This window comes from Podarcis liolepis (assembly GCF_965112155.1).
Source record: "Podarcis liolepis genome assembly, chromosome: 6".
Taxonomy (NCBI): domain Eukaryota; kingdom Metazoa; phylum Chordata; class Lepidosauria; order Squamata; family Lacertidae; genus Podarcis; species Podarcis liolepis.
In genome coordinates, this window is record NC_139559.1 from 92575024 (window position 1) to 92599269 (window position 24246).

General features: G+C 47.8%; 2 protein-coding genes across 3 annotated transcripts in view; both read right to left on the reverse strand.

The window, feature by feature from the left end:
• LOC310708552 (ADAMTS-like protein 2) overlaps window positions 1-4606 on the reverse strand; it is a 40876-nt gene extending 36270 nt beyond the window's left edge. For both annotated transcript variants that reach the window (XM_083507102.1, XM_083507101.1), the window contains exon 1: window positions 4286-4606. Coding sequence is in view for 1 of the 2 variants with exons in the window: in XM_083507101.1 (XP_083363227.1) it covers window positions 4286-4372 (87 nt within the window). In the remaining variant the exon portion in view is untranslated. The remainder of the gene's footprint in view (window positions 1-4285) is intronic.
• The window catches only part of LOC310708593 (podocin-like), a 671219-nt gene that overhangs the window by 260438 nt on the left and 386535 nt on the right, over window positions 1-24246 (reverse strand). The gene's annotated exons all lie outside the window — the stretch shown is intronic.

Sequence of the window (24246 nt, forward strand, 5' to 3'; positions counted from 1 at the left end):
ATCTTCTTTCTTGTAGTTTGGATCCATTGCTCCGTGTCCGCTTCTCTGGAGCAGCAGAAAACAACCTTTCTCCCTCCTCTATGTGACATCCTTTTATATATTTGAACATGGCTATCATATCACCCCTTAACCTCCTCTTCTCCAGGCTAAACATGCCCAGCTCCCTTAGCCGTTCCTCATAAGGCATCGTTTCCAGGCCTTTGACCATTTTGGTTGCCCTCCTCTGGACACGTTCCAGTTTGTCAGTGTCCTTCTTGAATTGTGGTGCCCAGAACTAAAACAGTACTCCAGGTGAGGTCTGAAAAAAATTAAGCTATTTTTTTTACCCTTTCCTAAAACCCAAAATCTACCAGAGGCACCCATCTCACTCTGCCTAATGGTAGAACTGGTCCCACGTGGCACCTAGTTTCACCAATCCTACTGAGCCCATACAGATAACCAGATGTGTGGTGTAAAAAAACACACCCTACACACGATTCACACCACGGCAGTTTGGTTATCCACTCGGCTTGTCACTGGCTCAATGGATAAGAGTGACATTTGGCTAGCAAACTGCAAGGGATTATCAGCAATCCGAGACTTCACTCCTACTTCTTGAACTCTCCAAGAAAACATGGCAACTGGATGTACCAGTTTGCAATCCGTCTTTGTCAAAGTACACCTGCAAACGTGATGACTTCAAACACATTGTAGGCATGCACCAAGGAGCCATGACCATCCACTGTTCCTAGCCCCATGTCCTGAGTATTTTGAAGTTTACATGCATCCTAGCCATGTTAAAAGCGTGAAACAGCTCCAAATTCCTCTGTGTGGAGAAAATGTGTTTGTCTTGGTCCTTCTGTCTTTCTCTTGTCTCCTTTCTGAAAAGCTCAATTGCGTCAGACGATGATGAGTGGGTAGAAGCCACTTGAATATAAAAGAATGGAAGAATATGTCCACAGTGCAGTGTCTGAAACTCCCATTGTTCTAGGCGCATTTTGCGACAGGGAATTTCATTAGCGCAAGCAGTTTCTGAGCTCTGGCCACAGGTACAGCGCCTAAGATTTCAGATTAAAACTGCAGTGTAGAAGGAAAGAGGGACTTTTTTCTGCCTCCCCACTTCCAGCCACTCTCTGAAGAGAAGAGGCCCTCTTGAGAATATATGGGGAGTGGGCAGAGGAAGACTAGATCATGTGAAAAATGAACATGTAATATTTTAGATGCAGTTCAATTCATTTTCAGCTTTGTATTCTTGTTATAAAAAAGTGTGCCTACACATTCCGTTGTTGCGCCCATGACCTCGGTTTAAGGTGCCATTTAGCTCCTAGCATTCATATCTCAGTTTCTAACACTGCCACAGTGGGAACATACAGAGCACCATGATTAAGGTGAACTGCGTGCCAATATTGAACCAATATTGAGAAACCGCTTAGCTAAAAGATTGATGAATCCGTGTGGAGCACAGGACGAGCCTTTCTAATCAGCTTTTTGTAAGGACAGATAATCTGCTGCGTCTATCCATCGGGATTGCCTCCACAGAGGAGGCCACCTTGCACTTCTGCGTGAGTCCCTGCTCTGAGCATGCCTCTTCCCAGAGCCACTTCTACAGCAACAACTCGCACAGAGATGCAACAGAATACCTCCACATGTGCCGTGTTGGTCTGCCATAGTCAAAATAAAAAAATTCCTTCCAGTAGCACCTTAAAGACCAACTAAGTTAGTTCTTGGTATGAGCTTTCGTGTGCATGCACACTTCAGTGTGTATCTGAAGAAGTGTGCATGCACACGAAAGCTCATACCAAGAACTAACTTAGTTGGTCTTTAAGGTGCTACTGGAAGGAATTTTTTTATCTCCACATGTGCGTTTGGGAAGGCAAGATCCGTAGCAAAGTAAATAGTTTGTGGAACAAGAGGGAAGTGTGCATCCAATTTATTTCAGGCGAAGAGTGTGTCTCGGCTGCCGGAAGTTTGCGGCACAGTGGCAAAAGAGAACGTAGGCCTCATTTGAGAAGGGGCGACAACCCCTCCCAACCTAGACGCGGAGAGAGATGTCTCCCTCTGGCTATTCACAGTGAGGAAACGGCAAAGGGCTTCCTCACAAGCCTCTGAGAAACAGGGCCACAATGGCTGCAGTGACCCATGAAATCTGGGAGGCTCAGGCAAGCTGATTGAAGTTAGTGGGGGGCGGGGTTGCCTCCCCCCGTTTAGAATAGCAGAGGTAGAGCTTGCTGGCCTGGCCTCTGAATGGGTGTTCTGTAATAATGAGGAGGATTTGACAGAGTTTTTACAGCTGCAGGGAGACAAGTGTTATTAAAGAGCACAGAGCTCTAATTAGAGCTTCTCTGTCAGGTCCCAAGGTGTGTCTTTCCCTCCCTCCCCAAATGAATGGCCCACACCTGCTGTTAATGGGAAAATGGCAGAGGGAAAGGAGGGGTGCTTAAGGCTAGTTTACCCCAGAGACAGAAGGTCCAGGAAAATGGGGGTGGGGGTTTTCTGCTGCTTAAAAAAACTCCATCAACCTCAATTCTCTTTCCAAGGCAAGTGGTTTGTAGCTGAGGTTTCACTTTATCCAAATATCAAAACTTCTACTGCACTAGACTCAGCCCAGCAGAACATGCCCAACTGATGCGATTTAGAGTGGGTTATATCTGGACCACTGCTAAAGCATTCTCAGCAGCAGCAGCCCCACTGTGCAGCCCCTTCCCAAGGAAAGGTGGGCACTCCCCCCTCCTCACCTGCATTCATGAAGCAGGTAAATATTTCCGGGATTTGGGCTGATAGTGTTATGTTAAGTTTTTCCACTCCTGGTTTTTAACGGCTATCTACAATTATTTGAATTGTTTCATCTAAACTGATTGTTGCGAGCTGTCCTGGGCGGAAAAAAAGGAGGTAAAAAAACTGAAATAATAAATGAATAAAGAATAGCCAGATGCTAAAATAGGGTATGGTTGGACAGTGTTCTTGAAGCTACCAGCATGAGTTTGATCAAACTGCGAGAGGCAGTAGAAGACAGAAGTGCCTGGCGTGCTCTGGTCCATGGAGTCACGAAGAGTCGGACACGACTAAACAACAACAAAAACAGGGTATGTAGAAGTTGGAGCAATGAAAGTGCATGGGATTGATCCTGCATATGAACTAGGCTTCCTTCCGTAGAGTTTTCTTACCACAAGTGGCTGTACCAAGCACACACCATCTAAGTCAGTCCCGGGGTCCCATGCAACAACACAGCAGGTACAGGAGCACAACGCTTTGGTTATGTGTGCATGCAATCCAACCGCTGTGCTGCAGCAAGACTTGTCTGCAAGGGGGATCCTGAGGGGTGGGCTTCTTAGTACAGCCACTTGTCTGGGAATCGCATGCACATAATGCAGTGAAAATATGGACACAGTGAGAAGTTTGCATAGCACTGTAGTCTTGGGTCCTCCCCACCTGTGAATTGCCCTCACTGCCACATAATGTATTTAGGGTCAGGATTTTGGACTCTCCAGATGTCAGCTCGCATTAAGGGCTACAGCTTCCTTTGGATTCTGTTTCCACACATTATTATCCAAACCAGGCTTTGCTCTTCTCCAAGTCTCTAACTCAAATGCAATACAAGTGCATTTTTTATTATAAAAAACCCTCCTGTACGTTTTTTCCATCCGGCATTAACGTTATTCACACGTGAGCAGAAACAGCCGGAGAGGATCAGAGGCTGTTCTTCGTGCCATGTGTTAAAAACGCCTCCACTTCAAAGGGAAGACGACTTGGTAGCTGAAGCGGCCAAGGGGAAAGCAAGAAGGGGGTCTCCGGAGCCAAAGGAAATCCTAGCAGGGGACTTTTCAAAGCATTTCGCTTTCCGGGTCTCCTAATCCCTTGGGAATCCAAAGCAGCGAAGGGAGTGGCTGGCGCAAACTGCCACCCGTTCCCCTCTTCCTCCTTAAATTCGTGATAAAATGATCTCTGGCTTGGAGAGGGGCTGGTTTTCGGGGGCGAGGAAGAGAGGGAGACCAACAACCAACAAAACAACAACAACACAAACCCGGGCGCGTCAGACTTTGGTGATACAGCGGCTGGGAAAAAGAAGGCGCGCGCTGGGGCGCATTTCTTCGGTTCCCAGGCCCTGGGCGCGGTGGCCAGCGGCTGGGAGCCGACGGCGTTTGCCCTCCCCAGTCCCGGAGGCTGGGCCGGCCAAGGCAGCCAGCTGCCCCCTGGCAAGGAGCCTCGCAGAGGATCCCCCGAGGAGGGCGCATCAACCCTGAGCGCGCCCGGGCGCACGGCAGCCCAGGCTCCCCGCGTCCCTGGCGGTGGCCACCAGCCCCCTTACCTTAGCGCCCAGGGCGCCGGCCAGCAGCAGAAGCAGCGAGGGCGCGGCGAGGAGCCGGCGGGCAGAGCAGGCGGGAGGCGCGGCCATCGTGCGCGCTGCTAGAGCTCCATGGGCAGCCAGGAGGCGGCGGCGGCGGCGGCAGCAGCAAAGCCCCGGCGGCGGCGGCGGCGAGAGGAGCCGCCTGCGCGCAGACCTGCATGGCCGAGCGAGTAATTAATGGCTTTCCAACCTGTCGGGCGGCGGCGAGAGCGCGGCGCGCAACCCGGCGGCTCCTGGGCGGCCGTGATTGACAAGGCGACCTGAGAGCCACCCGAAGCCGCGGCAGCCAGGGGGGCGGAAGGAGGGAGCCGGAGGCGGGGGGGGGTTGGGTCAGCCCCCGGCGAGACCTCGCTCGGCAAAGAGAGACAAAGGAGCCCGGCTTAGCAGCATCCTTCCTGCCGCGGCTTCTGGGGGAGGAAGAAGAGAGCGCGGTGGGGGTCGCATCCTTTCCACCGGAGGGGGGGGTCCTTAACCACCACCACCCCCAGAAAAGTAGGGTAATAATTGGACTTTCCCTTGGGATCCGGCGCGCGCAGGCTTCCGAGTTTAACAGAGCTCTTTGTCACCAGCGCATCCTTCCCCCATTCTGAAACATTGGCTCTCAAACTTTTCCTCCACGGGCCACACTCAAAAGATATTTGCTCGCGCCATGCCGACTTCTTTTATTGGGAAGAAATAAGCAGAGGTTTTTAAGCTTTTAAGCAGAGGTCGGATAGCCATCTGTCATGGATGCTTAAACTGAGATTCCTGCAATGCAGGGGGTTGGACTAGATGGCCCTTGGTGTCCCATCCAACTCTTAAGATTCTATGATTATATGAAATACATTGGGAAACCAAAAGAAGCCACTCCAGGCGGTGCTCAGGTATTCTCCACCACTCTGTTTTTTTAAAAATAAATATTTATTAGGATTTTACAAATTATAACAGACATAACAATACACACAAACATAAACAAAAATAAAAAGAAAAAAGACAAGTATAATTTCAAAACCTTATTTTCTTAAGACTTATTTCACCGACCTCCTCATATCTCCCCTTTCTGCATTCCCATTTCAAAAATTTAGTTCAGCAAATCCTCACCCTTAATTTTATCTAATTATCATCCTTTCTTTTCTTTTAACTTAATCTTTACAGCTGTACTCCATTTAATTTTGAAACCACACCATTCTAGGACTCATTAATTTTACAATATTTCTTAAGATAGTTCTTAAATTTCTTCCAATCTTCTTCCGCCGTCTGTTCGAACTGCGACGATTCTGGATCACATCTAGGATTGTCTGCAGTGTCACTTAATATTCCTGCTGTCCTTTAAAAAATATTTTAAAATCCCTATTCTGAAAAAAATAAAAAAGATACTATACACTACACTGAAATGCTTGTTTTGTCCTTGAATCTTCCCACCCCGGGTGCCAATCCTCTCATGCCACAGCAGTGTGGCAGCTGCTGGCCCATTTGAATAACACTGTTCTGAGACCACCACCACTGGATTAGTGGATTGTTGTGGGTTCAATTATTGTAGGACCCTGTTCAGCAAGAGAGTTCCTAGAAGACCGTTCTGAGAAGAGGACGAAGAGCAGAAAGTCCCCCATTTGCCCCTGGCACACACAGACATGACGCACCCCTTCCAAAAGTGGCTGTGAAGATGTCCCATTGCTGTTTCCACCATTCAACACTCTCTCACGCAGAGACACTTCTGTTCTCTGTATTGACAGTTAAAGGGACATCTGGAATTTCTCTTAGCCAAATTTAGCCCTGGTCGGGGTCTTCAGTTGCTGATATCTGGGTAAGCTTCACTGAGATAATGCATAAGAAGCACTTAGAAGAAATGCTATATATACCCTTTGTGCTTATGGTTCACCCGCTTCCTTTGCTCCCCCCCCCCTCCTCAAAAGAGCCCTGTGATGTAGGTTATGCCAGGCAACTACTGCATAAAATAGAGTGTGTCTCCCCCCCTCCCACTTTTGTTGTATTTCTGCAAATGTGGACCTGAGCTGTCAACTTTTTATAGACGTTTGTACATCATGGAGAGAGCAGTCTTGTTGTCTGAGGAGCCCAGGACCTCCATACACACTGCCCAGTCTTGCGCCCCAGAGGGGTCACTTTGGTGCTACTAACACAGCAAAAACAAGGTGGCAGTTTATGAGTTAACGGTCTCTGCAGCCACAGCAGGCGCTGTGATTCTCCAGGGGTTTGACTTCACCTCCACAAATGCACTCCAATGTCTCTCGAGATAGGCAGATGCCAGCCAGTATTCCCAGCTGTTATGTACTGAGTTGAATAGGATCCAAAATGCAGCAGTCTGGTTGGTCCTAGAACAATAGGTTCAGAATGCAGCAGTCTGATTGGTCCTAGAACAATAGAATTCAGAATGCAGTAGTCTGATTGGTCCTAGAACAATAGGTTCAGAATGCAGCAGTCTGATTGGCACTAGAGCAATAGGATTCAGAATGCAGTAGTCTGATTGGTCCTAGAACAATAGGTTCAGAATGCAGCAGTCTGATTGGCCCTAGAACAATAGGTTCAGAATGCAGCAGTCTGATTGGCCCTAGAACAATAGGATTCAGAATGCAGTAGTCTGATTGGTCCTAGAACAATAGGTTCAGAATGCAGCAGTCTGATTGGCACTAGAGCAATAGGATTCAGAATGCAGCAGTCTGATTGGTCCTAGAACAATAGGATTCAGAATGCAGCAGTCTGATTGGTCCTAGAACAATAGGATCCAGAATGCAGCAGCAGTCTGATTGGTCCACCGGAGCCACCCAATCCAGCTCCAGGTGGAAGTCAATCCGCAACCTGATTGGCCTACAGGAGAATCCCGGAATTAGCCAATCATGTGGGACCCATTGTGTAAATAATGTATATAAAGCAGACATTCTGGGGGAACTTCCATTCCTCCTCACCACTATGAGCTGAATAAAGAGCATGGAATCTATTCTCAACTCCAAGTATATTTCACCAGCATTAACTGGATGTTGCCAGGAACCAAAAAGAAGAAGCTGGAAGCAGAAATATTTTGGCAAAAATATTGAAATTAGCGATATGGTTAAAAGAAATCTTGCCCTATGTGTACAGAGGACCACTGCGGTGAAGAGCTGTAGTTCAAAGGTGAAGCAACTGCCTTTGCAGGTCTCATGTTCCCTCTCCAGGCATGTCTGGCAGTGGTGAACCTACAATTTTGGGCCCTGAAGCTTGAAATGTTATGGGGACCACTCCCGTCACAACCAGCAACAAGCTCGGTGAAACCACTGTTATCTTCTTTGATGGGGTTGTCCCACAACAGATCAGCACAACTTTTCCGCAAGTTTGCATTTTTGGTATCCACTTAAATTAGGGATGCCATATTTCAAAAAGTGAAAATCCGGACACAAAAGTTTTTGAGCTATTTCTAAGGATATTTGCCAAAATCTAGACTTCCGATATGGGTTGCCATAGTCGGGATATTCCTGGACATTTCAGCATTTTCTGCCTGGACACACTTCCTGACTGTGTCCGGGAAATTCCAGACGTTTGTAACCCTAACTTAAATACTTTTGTGAACTCAATGTTATTCCTAGAGTCTTGACCTCTGTTAAAAAGGGGGTGGAGAAATTAGCCACAACAGAACAGTCTACTTACTGCAACATTCCACCTTTACAACATCTGTGCTACTAACTCTCAACTTTTGGGATTGTTGAGATATATGCAACAACAAAAAAAAGAATCGGTTTGAGCAGGGGTAGGCAAACTAAGGCCCGGAGGCCAGATCCAGCCCGCAGACTGTCGGGGAATCAGTGTGTTTTTACATGAGCAGAATGTGTCCTTTTATTTAAAATGCATCTCTGGGTTATTTGTGGGGCATGGGAATTTGTTCAGTTTTTTTCTTCAAAATATAGTCCGGCCCCCCACAAGGTCTGAGGGGCAGTCGACCGGCCCGCTGCTGAAAAAGATTGCTGACCGCTGGGTTTGAGTCATGCAACTCAAATTGGGTCTATTAGACCCCAAGATTTTAAGCAATATGAACTAAAGTTGCTTCTGGGGCCCTGAAGCTTAAGCTCAGTGTGGTGTAGTGGTTAAGAGCGGTAGTCTCGTAATCTGGGGAACTGGGTTCGCTTCCCCGCTCCTCCACATGCAGCTGCTGGGTGACCTTGGGCCAGTCACACTTCTTTGAAGTCTCTCAGCCCCACTCACCTCACAGAGTGTTTGTTGTGGGGGAGGGAGGGAAAGGAGAATGTAAGCCACTTTGAGACTCCTCAGGGTAGTGATAAAGCGAGATATCAAATCCAAACTCTTCTTCTTCTTCTCCATTAGTTTCAAAGTACTGTAGATCCACCCCTGACAGCTGGGAATGCCATTTCTCTGAAACTCAGTCAATGTAGACAATCTTGAGTTGGTTGGACCAGAAGTCTTCTTCTACCCAAGGCAGTGCCCTTTGTTCCCGTGTGTAGTGTCATTCATACATTAACCCTTCTCTGTTTGTGAACTCTCTGAGTTGGTTCACAGATTGGGGGGGGGGGCATGTGTCCCATGTTTCAGAAGACAGCCCTCTGAAAGGCTGTCTTGTCCGAGTTTGATTTAAAGACAAGAGAACCATAAGAAGGGAGAGCAGAGGCCTTAAAACTTCCCTCCAAAAGTTAACACCTGAACAGCATATTAAGGAGGCACACAGGTCACCTGACGACACTCTCCTGCCCTAGGTATTGGATTTCTTTGTAAATATGAGTACAGTGGTACCTCTGGATGCGAACAGGATCCGTTCCAGAGCCCCGTTCGCATCCTGAAGCAAACCTAAGACGCATCTGCGCATGTGCAGGTCATGTTTTGCCGCTTCTGTGCATGCATGTGATGTCATTTTGAGCGTCTGCACATGCGCGAGCGGTGAAACCCGGAAGTAACGCGCTCCGTTATATCCGGGTTGCTGCAGAGTGCAACCAGAAAATATTTAAGCTGAAGCGTATTCATCCCGAGGTATGACTGTAATTATTTTGAAAAGTGCAGATAGACATATAAATTAGCATATGCAAATATATGCCCCTTTTCTGAGTAATGCATAAGTGCATGTAATCACTTGCTTATACTTGATGAGCGACACACTGAATGTGTGAACTAACTCCATGGGAAAATTCTTAATACAGGAATAACAAAAAGTGTCTGGCACAGTCTTATGCAGGGGTAGGCAACCCAAGGCCTGGAGGCCAATCGCCTTCTAATTCCGACCTGCGGATGGTTGGGGAATCAGTGTGTTTTTACATGAATAGAATGTGTCCTTTTATTTAAAATGCATCTCTGGGTTATTTGTGGGGCATAGGAATTTGTTCATTTTTTTCCTTCAAAATATAGTCTGGCCCCCCACATGGTCTGAGGGACAGTGGACCGGCCCCCTGATGGAAAAGGTTGCTGACCCCTGGTCATATGTAAAGATAGTGACATGGCCAGCCAACCCATCAGATGGGTGGGGTGCAATTATTATTATAATTATTAATATTAATATATTGAGTTTACTTGGCACTGGATATGTGTGTGCATGTCTGTATTTTACCAGGAAAGGCTCCCCATATATCTCAAAGGGTCATTGGGAGGATGAGTGAGATTATGCCACAAAGCACTTTGCACAGTTAAAGAATTTCATCAATTACTAATAATAGCAAAGGCTGGGAAGGAAGAGGGATCTGGTTGCCAGATGTAGCGCTGGCTGGTGCAGGAAGTCAGCCTAAGCCTCCCCATCTCCCTCTTCCTCCCCCAAAAGGTCTTGGCCTCATAGACACAGCAGAAAGAAAGATGAAAGATGTTTGTGGGGATCCTGCGCTGGAAGGAGGTGATACTGGAAACCATCCGTCTCAGGGATGTCCTGGAAGCCAGGGCTGTCCGAGAACAGCTTCTCCAAAGCTGTTCCTAAACCGATAAATTAATTCATCTGCCCTATGCTGACTGATACCAAGCAATTCATTTGCTCCGTAAACCTCTCCCTGCTCCATTTTCCTGATACAAATCCTCTCTTTGTTCTTCACCCGGTCCAGTGCAAAACCCTATTAAAATGAATGGAAGTGGCAGAAGTGTAGTCGTGTGCCATGCATTTTAATGGAGCTTGGCTTGTGCCTGAGATCTTCTTGGTAGATTGTGTCTGTGGATCCTAAACCCACTGGCTTTTCCCAAAGGCTCCAAATATATATGGTCAGATGGAGTTCATTTATCTGAGTATCCCTGAAGATAGAAGGAAAACATCGCCATACCTGGCGTGGAGATATACCGTATTTTATTTTAATTACAGTTATAGAGGGCTGTGTGTGTGCAGTATAGCCTGTGTGCAAGTTTGAAGTTGTACACTGCTAAGAATATCTTTCCAAAGAAAATGAAAATAGACTGTGGTTCTTCCCCCCCCCTTTTTTTTTCTTTCTTTCTTTAAAAACAGAAATCAAAGAGAGTTGCACTGCATGAATGCACTGTTAGGAGATCAAGAGAGCACAGGAGTCTCAAGAGCTTAGCTCAAGAAGGACAAAATATTTCCGAAAAGGAGCCTTCAAGACCTTGAACCAAGACCTGGAGGACTTGGCTCACTAAACTACACCACACCCTTCTTGCCAGATTTGTAGAGTTGGAAGTGACCAACCCTCTGCAATTTAGGAATCTTTTGCCCAAGGTACAACCTTGAGATTAAGATAAGATAACCATATTTTTTTCAAGGAATCCAGGGACACAATAAATAAATAAATAAATACTACACGTTTATATATATAAACACAATAAATAAACACAATAAATACTACACAATGAATAAATACTTACTACATGTTTGGGATGTTGACACTGCAGCGATGGCAGTGGCAGAGGGGCGGCCACCGCCTTGACCTCAACCGCCACGTTTCCCCTTCCTCCTAGGCTTCTATCTCCTTTCTCCATGAGCCTGGGCAGCCCCTGAGTTGTTGATTCTTCGTTGGTGGTGGTGGGGGAGCAGTGCATGGTGGATCAGGCATGGAAGGCGGAGAAGAGCCGTGAGCGGGCGAGGCTCAGGCAACGCAATGCCTCCTTTCCCATCGGAGCAGCCCCAATCCTACTCCTACTTGCACACAAGCAGGAGGGAGTGGGGATCCCTCAGCTGGGAAGGGAGGCTTCCTGTTGCCTAACTGAGAGATCCCTGCCCCCTCCTGTTTGCACGCAAGTAGGAGTTGGGAGGCTGCTCCGATAGGCAGCGTGAAGCCTCCCTTCACAGCTTAGTTGCTGGGGTCAGGGAAGGTGGAGGCAGCCCGGAAGCTGCATCTTCGAGCCCCTGCACCACCATCATATGGGGACTTCCGAGCAGCTCCTGAAGCCAGCCAGAGCCAACTGCTCTGGGGTGCTAAAACTGCCGCTGCTGCGTTTCCCGGGGACATTAGATGAAATCCAGGGACATTCCGGGGATGGAATTTGTCCGGGGACTTATTCGCAAATCTGGGGATTGTCCCCGGGAAACGGGGACGTCTGGTAACCCTAGATGAAGAGTCTCATGCCCTGCTGAATGAGCTACCTACCCTGTACCATCTGATTTACGCTGATGGGCTTTCATCCCAAACCTCTATTCTTTCCTCAGTGTGAGGACTTGAAGCATGAACCTCACAAGCTCAGGCTAGTGAGCTGTATGAGCTCAGAGGCCAAGAGCCTTCTCTGGTCATAAGGGCAGTATTATACAAAAAAAAAGTTGTTGAATCTAATACTACTGACCAAGCCATGGTTGTTTTTTCTTAATGTTACCTGGAAATGCTAAACAGGGGGTGTGTCTTATCCAGGGGGGCTCCTTATGAGGTCCCAGTCCATCCCAGAAATCTGAATCCTTCTTCTCGCTAAACTGGCTTTCTCTTGAAAGCCGAGGATCCAAATAACCACCTTCTCAATGCCTTTCTCAAGCATATAAGCCTGCAAGGTGCATTAGGATTTGACAGCAGCCGGCATCAAAGTTTATGGCTGCCAATCCATGCGACCCCAAAGGACTGGAAGAGAGCATGTTTCTAATGAGTCCTGATGGGATTTCCTTTCCCCAGAGCCCACCTGGGCATGTTGTTGTTTAGTCGTTTAGTTGTGTCCAACTTTTTGTGACCCCATGGACCAGAGCACGCCAGGCACTCCTGTCTTCCACTGCCTCCCACCGTTTGAATCATAGAATCATAGAATCATAGAATCATAGAATCATAGAATCATAGAATCATAGAATCATAGAATCATAGAGTTGGAAGAGACCACAAGGGCCATCGAGTCCAACTCTCTGCCAAGCAGGAAACACCATCAGAGCACTCCTGACATATGGTTGTCAAGCCTCTGCTTAAAGACCTCCAAAGAAGGAGGTCAAACTCATGTTGGTAGCTTCGAGAACACTATCCAACCATCTTGTCCTCTGTCGTCCCCTTCTCCTTGTGCCCTCCATCTTTCCCAACATCAGGGTCTTTTCCAGGGAGTCTTCTCTTCTCATGAGGTGGCCAAAGTATTGGAGCCTCAGCTTCAGGATCTGTCCTTCCAGTGAGCACTCAGGGCTGATTTCCTTCAGAATGGAGAGGTTTGATCTTCTTGCAGTACATGGGACTCTCAAGAGTTTCCTCCAGCACCATTATTCAAAAGCATCAATTCTTCGGCGATCAGCCTTCTTTATGGTCCAGCTCTCACTTCCATACATCACTACTGGGAAAGCCATAGCTTTAACTATACGGACCTTTGTTGGCAAGGTGGTGTCTCTGCTTTTTAAGATCCATCTGGGTATACACAGATGTAAAAGGTCTTCAGAAAGCAGTGCCCCTGGATTATAAACATTGGAACTCCTTGAGCTGCACAAGAGAATTTAAATGGTACCTATAAAGTTCTTTGGGTCCATCATTCTTGGCGTTCAAATGTCTCTGATTTTAAAACACCGCTTGGGAGACGCCGGTCTTCCTTTCTTAGCAGGTTTAACTTTCCGCTCTCCCTTTCCTTGACTCTGCTTCCGCTTTCTGTTCTTCTCATTCTTGGGGAGATGTAGTTTCCAGAGCCGTCATTTATACAGAGCAAAGCAAGGAGGGACCAATTTCAACACTGTAAAAAAAGGCAGCAGTGCTGCTAGGGCAGGTTTTGGAGCAGAAGTCCAGGACCGTACTCAGAAGGAGGAACAGGAAGGTGCTCAATGGCAGAAGGCTGGCTTACCGTATTTTGAAACAAAGGGATTTGAAAGAGGTGGGTCCTTGTAATAATATTAAAGCCAGGGTCTAAAATTACCTAATTACCCTTTGAGAATCACTGTCTTATTCAGACAGCTTGAATGGTTTCAGCAGACTTTGGCAGACTTAGGCCCTAAACGATCCTATGTTCAGACATTGTCCACACCCTTTCAAACATATAGTGGTAACTATACAGTCTTAGAAATCTTTTTTAAGTAAAAGCTAGGATGCATGCAACTTTGAACATAGTTTGGGTGCTAGCATTGATTGCTCATGTTCTGTGATCTGACGAGGCAAAATCTCCACAAAATCTAGTCCCTGTGGCACAACTGAGATGACGGCTCTTGGTTTCCATTTAAAACAAAGCAAGTGGCTAGTCCACATGATTGCTGGCATATGTCTGAAGATGTAATGGTGGTGAATGCAAATAGTTGTGAGGAGTCCCTGCTTCTCACTGTCCCTCCCCTTCAAAGCAAGGCCTAGGATTTCAATTCCATTAGAAGTGTGACATCCTCTTACCCTTTCTCATGTAGATCAGCATTAATTAGTGCTGACACGGTTATATGTGCCTGCAGTTTGTTGGTAGATTTTGCTTGGGGGAGGGGTCTCCTCAGTTATGTATCTCCTCTGTCCATGGGGCGAATCTACATACATTCGTTAGTTATAATGTAAGAAATGTGTTATAAAAATGTGCCACCAGAAGGTGATCTGCCGGCAATGTCAAAATGCACTGAGCATTATATAACATTATTTAACGTTATTTTTAATAATGTTTTTACAGATCCATGTAGATCCAGCCATGCACGTATACTCAAGGAGTTCTGCAGTTTCATACACCACAAGGATCCTACAGAGCCAATATGTGCAATGACCAATGTGTGCATTCTCTGGGACCATTCTATTCTCCAGAGAATGACTGGGGTGGGTGGGTGTTTCACAAACCAACTCCTTCACAGGTGGTCAGGCTCCACAATAAAGGTTTGTATCATTTTGCAGTAAGGCCTTTAAAAAAGAACGCATGTGTTTCACGCACAGCGTTGCATGCAGACATGTGCGCCTACATATTTTATAACTTACTGCATGCTGTATCCAAAACGATGTAACGTTAAGAAGTGGATTTTCTCTTTTTCAGGCAACCTGGGAATATTTATAGTCTCTTTATGAGTGGAACTGTCAGCACTTTACCAGACTGAATGTGGGCTGCCAGCTGGCCATTTCCGTTGCAGAATCCTGATAAGATCTGTGTGGAAAACAGACCTATCCTCCCTTTTGTGGGGAAAGTAAAATATATTAAGGCCAACCCCAAATCGCAATGTGGTAAACAAACACTTGAGTTTCCCAAAATTCTTACGTGGGCTAGATATTAAGCCAGGCTTCCTCAACCTCGGCCCTCCAGATGTTTTGAGACTACAATTCCCCTCCTCCTCCCTGACCACTGGTCCTGCTAGCTAGGGATCATGAGAGTTGTAGGCCAAAAACATGTGGAGGGCCGAGGTTGAGGAAACCTGTATTAAGCAAAGGAAATAAAATTAAATTAAACAACCAGCCTGAAGAAGAGTTTGCAGGAACTTAAAATGAACCCGCCATTTTGTGATTTGGAGTTGGTCTTAAAATACTACTGTCTTCTGGGGTTCCTCCCCACATTGGACAAATTCTATTCCAATCTGTACTGTACTGTGGAGACAGCAACCTTGAACTACCTTAAATGACTTTTAAAGGATTTGGCACCAGCTTGGCTGCAGGTGTTGCTGGAAGGAGATTACAAAATGCCATCCAACCGTCTTAGAAATTGCACTCTGGATTTGTATAAGGTTTGCTCCTTAGCCTTTTCTTCTCCTATAGGCAGCAGGTATAGATTTTTCCTCCAGGTGTACTCCCGAAGCCTTTCTCATGGATGAGTACAGTGGTACCTTGGGTTACAGACGCTTTAGGTTACAGACTCCACTAACCCAGAAATAGTACTTCGGGTTAAGAACTTTGCTTTAGGATGAGAACAGAAATTGTGCAGCAGCAGCAGCAGTGGGGGGCCCCATTAGCTAAAGTGGTACCTCAGGTTAAGAACAGTTTCAGGTTAAGAACAGACCTCCGGAACGAATTAAGTTCTTAACCGTAGGTACCACTGTACAGCTGCAAGGTAGTGGAAGTGTAGGATCAGAGTTTTCCTTCTCCTAAACCACTGATGAAAGAATCAGCTGACCACCCCAGGCAATTAAGCAGTAACTGCCTAACATTTGTTGTTGTTGTTTAGTCGTTTAGTCGTGTCCGACTCTTCGTGACCCCATGGACCAGAGCACACCAGGCACGCCTATCTTCCACTGCCTCCCACAGGTTGGTCAGACTCATGTTTGTAGCTTCATGAACACTGTCCAACCATCTCGTCCTCTGTCGTCCCCTTCTCCTTGCGCCCTCCATCTTTCCCAACATTTTCCAGGGAGTCTTCTCTTCTCATGAGGTGGCCAAAGTATTGGAGCCTCAGCTTCAGGATCTGTCCTTCCAGTGAGCATTCAGGACTGATTTCCTTCAGAATGGGTAGGTTTGATCTTCTTACAGTCCATGGGACTCTCAAGAGTCTCCTCCAGCACCATAATTCAAAAGCATCAATTCTTCAGCGATCAGCCTTCTTTATGGTCCAGCTCTCACTTCCATACATCGCTACCGGGAAAACCATAGCTTTAACTATACGGACCTTTGTCGGCAAGGTGATGTCATTGCCTAACATAGGAATTGTTAATCAGCCACCATAACAATATCCTTATTATGTTTAGTAAGAGTGGATGTTGTTTAGTGCAGCCTTACTGAGAAGTTCTTAAGGGCAACTAACTGTAAGGACAGCTGTAGCTTCAAAAAACAACAGCTCCTTTGGCAGGGGAAGAAAAGGTAAAGGTAAAGGGACCCCTGACCATTAGGTCCAGTCGTGGCCGACTCTGGGGTTTTGGCGCTCATCTCACTTTACTGGCCGAGGGAACCAGCATACAGCTTCCGGGTCATGTGGCCAGCATGACTAAGCCGCTTCTGGCAAACCAGAACAGTGCATGGAAATGCCGTTTACCTTCCCACCGGAGCGGTACCTATTTATCTACTTGCACTTCGTGCTTTCAAACTGCTAGGTTCACAGGAGCAGGGACAGAGCAACGGGAGCTCACCCTGTCACGGAGATTCGAACTGCCTACCTTCTGATCGGCAAGTCCTAGGCTCTGTGGTTTAACCCACAGTGCCACCCGTAAACATAATAGTAAAAAAGATATATAATAGTAAAAAAGATATATAATTTTGTCTGCACATAAGCAGGTGGACTGAGTCTCCAAGAACAATTAATTATAAATTCAAAGTGACAATGATCCAGCTCTACCCACCCCCAATGAACATTAATATCCCCCCCCCCAAGCTTCTCAAGGGAAAACTCTTTCATCCCAGTCCTCAGGTCCATCGCCTCTTGAGTGAAGAGATTCCATCTGCAGCATCTCAAGGACTCTCAGTGCTGGGGAAATAATGAGAAACACAATGTTTTGTCTAGCCTTGAGAGGAGTAGAATGTTACCGGGGTTGATTGCTCAGTTGGTAGAGGATGAGGCTCTTAATCTCAGGGTTGTGGGTTGGAGGACCACGTTGGGGAAAAGATTCCTGCATTGCAGAGGGTTAAATTAGGTGGCCCTCTGGGTCCCTTTCAACTCTATGATTCTGTGATCTGTGATTAAGAAATCTGTTGCGGAATTAATAATAATAACTTACTTATACCCCGCCCATCTAGCTGGGTTTCCCTAGCCACTCTGGGCGGCTTCCAACAAGAGATTAAAAATACATTAAAACGCCAATCATTAAAAACTTCCCTAAACAGGGCTGCCTTCAGATGTCTTCTAAAAGTCTGGTAGTTGTTTTTCTCTTTGACATCTGGTGGGAGGGTGTTCCACAGGGAAGGCACCACTACCGAGAAGGCCCTCTGCCTGGTTCCCTGTAATTTCACTTCTCACCGTGAGGGAACCACCAGAAGGCCCTCGGAGCTGGACCTCAGCGTCCGGGCAGAACGATGGGGGTGGAGATGCTCCTTCAGGTATACTGGACCAAGGCCATTTAGGGCTTTAAAGGTCATCACCAACACTTTGAATTGTCCTTGGAAACATACTGGGAGCCAGTGTAGGTCTTGCAGGTGTTATATGGTCTCAGCGGCTGCTCCCAGTCACCAGTCTAGCTGGCACATTCTGGATTAGTTGCAGTTTCCGGGTCACCTTCAAAGGTAGCCCCACGTAGAGCGCATTGCAGTAGTCCAAGCAAGAGATAAGTAGAACATGCACCACTCTGGCAAGACAGTCTGTGGGCAGGTAGGGTCTCAGCCTGCGTACCAGATGGAGCTGGTAGACAGCTGCCCTAGACGCAGAATGTTAGCTTCTGTGCAGGTATCCACACTACATTTCTTGCAAAAGGGGTTTCTTAGGCTCCTGTTGTTTCCCTGTTTCATAGGAAGTATGCAGGAAGCTGCCTTCTATTGGATCAGGCCACAGGTGCATCTACCTCAGTACTGAGTACCCTAACGGGCAGTGGACTGGCACTGCCAGTACCAGCCCACACCAGAGATTCTCTGGATGGAGCCTGACTCCTTCTGCCTGCAATTGCAGATGCTCAATTGCTGAATCATGGCCCTTCCCCCAAACTTCAAGGAGTCCTTCCATCCAGCACCAATGGCTGAGAATCTATCCCAGACTTCCTCCTCTAGCTGGCCTCCAGATGTTCTTCAGCTCCAGCTCCCATCACTTGCAGCTGGACTCCAAAACATCGGAGGGAACCAGCCTGGGGAAGCCTGAATTCAATCCCGTATTCTGCTGTTGGGAAAACCTGCAGCACTGAGTACAGCAAACGGCACAGGGTGCTAGATTTTGTGACCTGCTCAGAGAGGAGTAGGATAAGGTTGCCGTATTTCAAAAAGTGAAGATCTAAACACAAAAGTTGTAAGTTGTTGAGCTTTTTCTGGCATAGTTGTTGGGCTTTTTTTTTTTTGCAAAGTCTCCAAAAGAAATGCCTTAGGGCTGAGAGGTAAGATATAAAGTTTGAAATAAATATATCAATAATCCTTAATAATAAAAAAAAACAGGAACATGCCTGGGCCATGCTATCATGCCCTTCTTGGTGGGTGGGTGTGTACACATATATGGTACGTGTGTGTGTGTATAATGTGGAGTTTTTTTGTATCCCTCTCTTCCTCCATAAGGGATGCGGATGGCGCTGTGGGTTAAACCACAAAGCCAAGGGCTTGCCAATCAGAAGGTCGGTGGTTCGAATGCCCGCAATGGGGTGAGCTCCCGTTGCTCGGTCCCAGCTCCTGCCAACCTAGCAGTTTGAAAGCACGCAGTGCAAGTAGATAAATAGGTACCGCTCCGGCGGGAAGGTAAACGGTGTTTCCGTGCGCTGCTCTGGTTCGCCAGAAGCGGCTTAGTCATGCTGGCCACATGACCCAGAAGCTGTATGCCAGCTCCCTCGGCCAATAAAGCGAGATGAGCACTGCAACCCCAGAGTCAGCCACGACTGGACCTAATGATCAGGGGTCCCTTTACCTTTACCTTCCTCCATAGATGTCAGGACTAACAATCATAGGCTAATTTCCATTTTATCCTTGTAAGAATCTTCTGAGGTAGGTTAGGCTGCGCAATAGTAACTTGAAACTTAGCAGTTCCAATTGTTCATTTCACTGCAGTTACTGAGCTCAAGAGCTTGGTCCTAACAGGGGGAACAGCCACATTAGCTTTCAAAGACTAATCCGTGTCTCTTCTTTTCCCGAAACCCCTTTATTGCCTATTTAGAGCTAAACAAATGCAAGATCCTCCACACTTTCAGAGTTTCCCATTCTAAATATAGCGCTAAAACAAAAGGGAAGAGAAGCATGTCTAGAGGGATTTAGTATAGGATGACAATGATCGACACAGACCCTCTACCATAATTTTGACTCTAATCTGTTAACCAAACTCAAACTTCTTTTCTTTTGGCATTTTCCAGAACGCTTGGAAATTGCAAACAGTGGGCCTTCTGCAGAGAAGGAGAAGTGTTTCCCCTTCTCTCTTTCCCCCCATCCTGTGCATTTAAGAGGAAATCTAATCAAGTCACCCCCAGCCTCAACTGCATATGGGAAAATCATTATTGGATTAGATGGCTGACCTGCAAAGGTTGATGGGTTCGGCATGTGTGGTCCAGGAAATAATCCATAATGCAAAACAAAACTTGGATGGCAAGGCATTGTGTCCTTTAAAGGGCATCTACATCAGTTTGATTAATGGCACTTGCCTGCAATGCCCTTCGTAGGGCCCTTTGTTCTTTCATAGGCGCCGACTCCATGGGGCTTGAGGGGGCCCGAGCCCCCTCAAAAATTCGTTTGGGGGGGCTCAGCCCCCCCAATAATCTCGGGCGGCGGTGGGCGCGTCCGCGGCTTTTATAGGGCGCCCGGCGCGCACCAGCTCGATAACGGGCACCGGCGCGGCGGGGGGCGCTGGGCCGGGGGAGGGGGGCGGCCGGCCTGTCTCCTTGGCAACCCCATTGAGCAGCGCCGGCTCCCCCGGGAGGGCCATCCCCCCGCGCCGCCGATCGCCAACACCGCCGACGCTGTGGCTGCCCGAGCCCGAGCCTGAGCCTGAGCCCGACCCGGAGCCCGAGCCCGAGCCCGAGCCCGAGCCCGACCCGGAGCCCGAGCCCGAGCCCAAGCCCGTCAGTCAGTCAGTCAGGAAGGAGAAATGGGGAGGGAGACGAGGGAGGAAAATTGCGCGCAGGGTGAAGAAAGGAGAAGGGCGAACGAGACGAGCTTCCAACCCAAAAAAGGGCTGGAAGACTGGGAGGATGCAGGATCGGGAAAGAAAGCGACGCCTTCCCCGCCCGCGACGTCGCCCGCTTGTCATTGGCAGCGCAGCGGGCGCCCAGAGGGGCTGGGCACCGGCGCAGGGCCGCTCCGCAGCCGCGGAGGACAGCTGCGCGGCTAGCAAGGCGCGCCGTGTAGAGCGCGGCCCTTGTGTGGCCCGGTGGCCAGGCAAGCTCGGGCGGGGACCCCCATGCAAATCTAAGACGGGAGAAGAGGGCAGAGCAAAGGGGGTCCCTTCCCCAACCTCCGGCTCTGAGACTTCCCTGCGCCCCAGAAAAGCGAAAGGATTTTCTCTTCTTCTTTTTTTATAAATATTTTATTAAGTTTTCAAATACAAAGTTAGAAACATACACTGAAGAAAAAAGTAAAAGAACAAGAAAAAGAAAAAAAGAAAAAGAAGAAAAGAAAACCAACCATTCAACACATTTTTTATATAACTAACTGGACTTCCTCGCATCTCCCTTACCCTGCATTCTTTATAATAAAGATATCAGCAAATTATTACCTTGTTTCGTACCTTATTTTGTACTTTTCAAATACTATACCTCTAAATTTGACATACTTTTCATCAGTTACTTATATCTTAAATTAAACATAGTATTACCTTAGATTTTGACCTTTTCTTACTTAAAATATAATTTCCTGTTTCCCAAATCTAATTGCTGAAGCTATAGTTTCCGAATCGTGTAAATTTTTAACATTCATACAACTTATATTGTTTTTGTAAATAGTCCTTAAATTTTTTCCAGTCCTCTTCCGTTGTTTCTTCTCCCAAATCTCGGATTCTGCCAGTCATTTCAGCCAGTTCCATGTAGTCCATCAATTGCGTCTGCCACTCTTCCAGTGTGGGCAAATCTTGTGTCTTCCAATATTTTGCGATAAGTATTCTTGCTGCTGTAGTTGCATACATAAAGAAAGTTCTATCCTTCTTTAACACTTTCTGGGCAACAATGCCCAAGAGGAATGCCTCTGGTTTCTTGGGAAAGGTATACTTAAATACCTTTTTTAACTCATTATAGATCATTTCCCAGAAGGCCTTCACTTTTGGACAAGTCCACCAGAGGTGAAAGAATGTCCCTTCAGCCTCCTTACATTTCCAACATTTATTATCAGACAGGTGATATATTTTTGCAAGCTTGACTGGGGTCATGTACCACCTATAAATCATTTTCATAATATTTTCCTTCAAGGCATTACATGCCGTGAATTTCATTCCGGTGGTCCATAACCTTTCCCAGTCCTCAAACATGATGTTATACCCAATATCCTGAGCCCATTTTATCATGGCTGATTTGACTGCCTCATCCTGAGTGATTTTCTCTTCAACCTGCCCTCCATCCTCTTGCAGAAAACTCTTTGCCTGCCCTGCCCGTATCTCGTTTTTGCTTTTTAATTCCACACACGCACCCTTCGGACTTCGTGGCAATCGGGCGCGCGGGTGCGTTTCCTAAGAGAGTGAGGACCCCCGCCTCCTCCCCACCTGCTCCCTCGCCAGCCAGCCAGCCGCGCGCCCTAGCCGGAGAGCCCCGGCCGTCCCCGTCGCGCAATCGGCTGGATCTCCCTTCAGCAGGCTGTGCTCACAACTCGGCCCAGGGACCCCCCAGCAGCGGATCTCCGGCCCAGCTGAAGAATCCGGCAACAAGCCCCCTCCTCCCCAATCGCTCCGCCGAAATACGCTCCAAAACCCCCCAGATAGGCCGCCGGCCGCCAAGTCTAGTGGCGCCCTGAGCGAGGGTCTCTCCCCAACACCGCCACCTCGAACTGCGTTCTCCCGGCTACCCGAGCGAACCAGCGGCAGGACCCCGGTATGGGCCCCCCCAATATTTTTTATAAGTCGGCGCCCCTGTGTTCTTTGGCTTACTATTGGCAGCTGCTAAGGTACATTATCCTCAAAAAAAGGGGGGAGGGAGCTACAGGAGGGGGAACAACATTGGTTGATTTTGCCTCCCCCTAGTATTCCCTAAGGGACACAGGTGGCGCTGTGGGTTGAACCACTGAGCCTAGGGCTTGCCGATCAGAAGGTCGGCAATTCAAATCCCCGTGATGGGGTGAGCTCCCATTGCTCGGTCCCTGCTCCTGCCAACCTAACAGTTCAAAAGCATGTCAAAGTGCAAGTAGATAAATAGGTACCGCTCCGGCGGGAAGGTAAACGGCATTTCCATGCGCTGCTCTGGTTCGCCAGAAGCGGCTTAGTCATGCTGGCCACATGACCCGGAAGCTGTACGCCGGCTCCCTCGGCCAATAAAGCGAGATGAGCGCTGCAGCCCCAGAATTGGTCACAACTGGACCTAACGGTCAGGGGTCCCTTTACCTTTAGTATTCCCTAAATGTTTAGGTAAGATCCAGCGGTGGGATGTTTTTGCTGCCAGTTGAAGATATACCTGTTCATTCAGGTTTTCCCTGGTCCTTCATTCTAGTCATTACCGCAATGGCGTTACTGATTTTGTTGTTGCCGATTGAGATTGTTATTTCTTTATTATTAATATTGTGTGAACTGATTTGGCATCTCTTTGTGTAAATCAGGGATGAGGAACCTGAAGCCCTTTTTGGTGTTGTTGGGACTCCCATCAGCTGGAATAGCTAAATCAGTAGAGCACGGGACTCCTAACCCCAGGGTCGTGCGTTCGAGCCCCACGTTGGGCAAAAGAGCCCTGCTTTGTAGGGGTTTGGACTTGTGGTCCCTTCCAACTCTACGTTTCTATGAGTTTGTTAGCTCCCCGTCACGCCCAGCCAGCATGGGCTATGGTCAGGGATGGTGGGAGATGTAGGCCAACAACATCTGGGAGGACCACAGGTGGTACCCACTGCTGCTATAAACAGAAAGAAGTACAGAAATATTTCAATAAATAAACATGGAATTGTTGTGCCCTTTGAAGCATCTTGTACGGGGCTCCACAGCGTGCTACACCTCAGTATACAGCAATGTCCACTAGCTTATGTGACTTTACAAAGGAGTAATAGGGACGTGAGTGGTGCTGTGGGTTAAACCACAGAGCCTAGGGCTTGCTGATCAGAAGGTCGGTGGTTTGAATCCCCGCAATGGTCGCTGCTCCTGCCAACCTAGCAGTTCAAAAGCACATCAAAAGCACAAGTAGATAAATAGGTACCACTCCAGCAGGAAGATAAATGGCGTTTCCATGCACTGCTCTGGTTTTGCCAGAAGTGGCTTAGTCATGCTGGCCACATGACCCGGAAGCTGTCTGCGGACAAATGCCAGCTCCCTCAGCCTATAGAGCGAGATGAGTGCACAACCCCAGACTTGTCTGCGACTGGACCTAATGGTCAGGGGTCCCTTAACCTTTACCTTTTAGACACATTCATGGATATGGGTGAACTCACAGACTGTTGTAGTTCAATGGAGATCTCATTCTCGGAGGCAGCTGTTGGCATCCGTCTGTCTCAAAAGACAATGGCGTGCACCTCCGAGGGTGAAGTCAAACCACTGGGCTAGCAGCACTGACGTGACCTCCCTTGGGTCAGTGTGTATGGAAATCCTGGGCTGCCCAGATGACAAGACTTTTGGCCCGGCTGATGTGATCCAAAGGAAAGCAGAGCAATACGTTTGGCACCAGCTTGGCTGAAGGAGTTGCAGGAAGGAGGCGTTCAAGGCGCCACCCAACCGTCTTAGGCAGCTGCATAGCATGGGTTGTTGGTGCCCCGGGCATAAATGTGCACAGTGGGACAAGGAGGTTAGCCGCACCAGCCCAAAACCTCACCACCAACCAAGCCGCAGTTGTTAAGTTGTGGGCGAACATATCAGACGACACAGCGGTTCTTCCAAAGCAGCTCTTTATTTGTAAGCTGGAACAGAACTGAACTGAGGAGCTCAGTCAGCCTGCTTATATAGAGCTCCAGAACAATGTAACTGTTGGGAAACTGCCAGGGAGATAACGTCCATCTGAGCCCCCAAGCCGGAGTTCTGGACATCCATCGGCCTCCCGTAGTCACGCAGATCCAACAGTT